At 56.2% G+C, this 1,981-nt stretch overlaps 1 protein-coding gene across 1 annotated transcript in view; it reads left to right on the forward strand.

Moving 5' to 3' along the window:
• The first annotated feature begins 88 nt into the window (after positions 1 to 88).
• The window catches only part of MIEN1 (migration and invasion enhancer 1), a 20,177-nt gene continuing 18,284 nt past the window's right edge, over positions 89 to 1,981 (forward strand). The window contains exons 1-2 of the mRNA XM_019507217.1: positions 89 to 238; positions 1,592 to 1,689. Coding sequence (XP_019362762.1) covers positions 162 to 238; positions 1,592 to 1,689 — 175 coding nt within the window. The 5' untranslated portion in view covers positions 89 to 161. The remainder of the gene's footprint in view (positions 239 to 1,591; positions 1,690 to 1,981) is intronic.

The raw sequence follows: 1,981 nt of genomic DNA on the forward strand, positions 1-1,981 counted from the left end.
CGGGCGCCGCGCTGCCCCACCGGGCCAGCAGGGAGCGCCGGAGCTCGGTGCCGACTGTGCGCCTGCGCGGCGCTGCGTGGCGGGGGGAGCAGCCGGAAGTGCTCCGTGCACGTGACCCAGGAACCCGGAAGCGCGAGCTGGGCCAGCCGGCGGCGATACAGATGAGCGGTGGAGCTGAGCCCGCGGCGGTGCCGCTTTCAGCCGCGGGGCGCGGGGTCCGCATCGTGGTGGAGTACTGGTGAGATCCGCTGCGAAGGGGCCTGGGCTGCCACTCCCCCCTACGGGAGGGCCGCGGCTGTGGGTGGGCTGGGGTACGGTACGGTGGCCTTAGAAGGACATAAGTCACAGGGTGGAGGGAGACAGCCCAGCCAAGCTGGGGGCGCAGCAGGGAGTTGCTCCCTCTCCGCTGTCTCCTCCCCGCTTGCTCTGCCTTTCTGCTCTGCTCGCCCCGCGGCTGCATGCCCTCCTCCTTAGCCTGAGGTGGCTCCCAGCAAATGCCCCTGTCCCCTGGCACCAGCCCTGCTGCAGATGCCCAGCAAGGAGGGCCATGCAGGAGGGGGTAAGTGGCTCAGCTTTGCTCTCAGCTCTGAGCCAGCAGTGAATGTATTCTTGTTGCCAAGAAGGCTAACGGCATACTGGGCTGCTCTGGTAGGAGCGTTGCCAGTAGATCAAGGGAAGTGATTATTCCCTTCTATTCAGCACTGGTGAGGCTACATCTGGAGTCCTGTATCTGGTTTTGCGCCCCCTGCTATAGAAAGGATGTGGACAAATTGGAGAGAGTCCAAGGGAGAACTAAGAAAATGGTGAGGGGCTGGGACACATGACTGATGAGGAAAGACTGAGGGAGCTGGTCTTGTTTAGTTTAGTTCAGAGAAAAGAAGACTACGAGGGGATTTAATAGCAGCCTTCAACTACCTGAAGAGTTGGTTACAAGGAGGATGGAGCTAGACTGTTCTCGGTGGTGACAGATGACAGAACAAAGAGCAATGGTCTCAAGTTGCAGCAAGGGAAGTTTAGGTTAGATATCAGGAAGACTTTTCTCACTAGGAGGGGAGTAAAACACTAGAACAGGTTACCCACGGATGTGGTGTAATCTCATCCTTGAAGGTGTTCAAAACCCAGCTGGACAAAGCCTTGGCTGGGATGGTCTAGTTGGTGATTCCGCTTTGGGCAGGAGATTGGACTAAAGGATCTCCTGAGGTCCCTTCCAACCCTGACTTTCTATGATTCTGGTATGTGTCATTCCCCACCCCCCCTGAGTGCCCTGGGGCAGATACGGCCTGGGGGCCACAGGTGGCCAAGCCTTGTCCTTGGCAATTGAAGAAGTTGTCATTGCCCTGCGACCCTCCACCCCAGCTTTCTCTTCAGTTGTCCCAAGTACCCAGTTATGCCTTTAGTGCCCCTTCTCCAGAAACAGGGTGGGGCATGTAGTTTCAGAGCAGGCCTGGGCCCACAGGTCACTCATGTAATAATTCAGCCTGTGCAGTGACACCTCTGGGTGTGTTAATGCTGCTCACAGAGACACTGTCAGTGTTGTGTGCCCCCCCACCCCTCCTTGCCTGACAGCAGAGTTCTCTTTTCTTGTTCTCAGTGAGCCCTGTGGGTTTGAGTCGACGTACCAGGAGCTGGCGAGTGCAGTGAAAGAAGAGTACCCAGACATAGAAATCGAGTCCAGACTTGGGGGGAAAGGTACGACTTTCCAGCAAGATCTCTGAAGAGCTCGGATGCCAGTGTGCCAGTCAAAGCTTTGTAACCATATAGGTCTTGTATATCAGCAAATAATTTGGGGAAAAAATAGTTAAATCCCTTTGGGATAAAAGAGGCCGTAGTTTTGATCCCATGTAGATCAATTTCTCATTGGCTGTGCAGCTCCCTGGTCTGAGACCTGCCTGCCCTCAGCACTGCTTTTGTACCCCACTGTGACACGAGCCATCGGGGACCACAGTTGACAGCTCCTACACAGAGCTGCCATCATGGCCAT

Source organism: Gavialis gangeticus, unplaced genomic scaffold (genome assembly GCF_001723915.1).
Source record: "Gavialis gangeticus isolate Ggan-Ray unplaced genomic scaffold, GavGan_comp1, whole genome shotgun sequence".
In the NCBI taxonomy this organism is placed as follows: domain Eukaryota; kingdom Metazoa; phylum Chordata; order Crocodylia; family Gavialidae; genus Gavialis; species Gavialis gangeticus.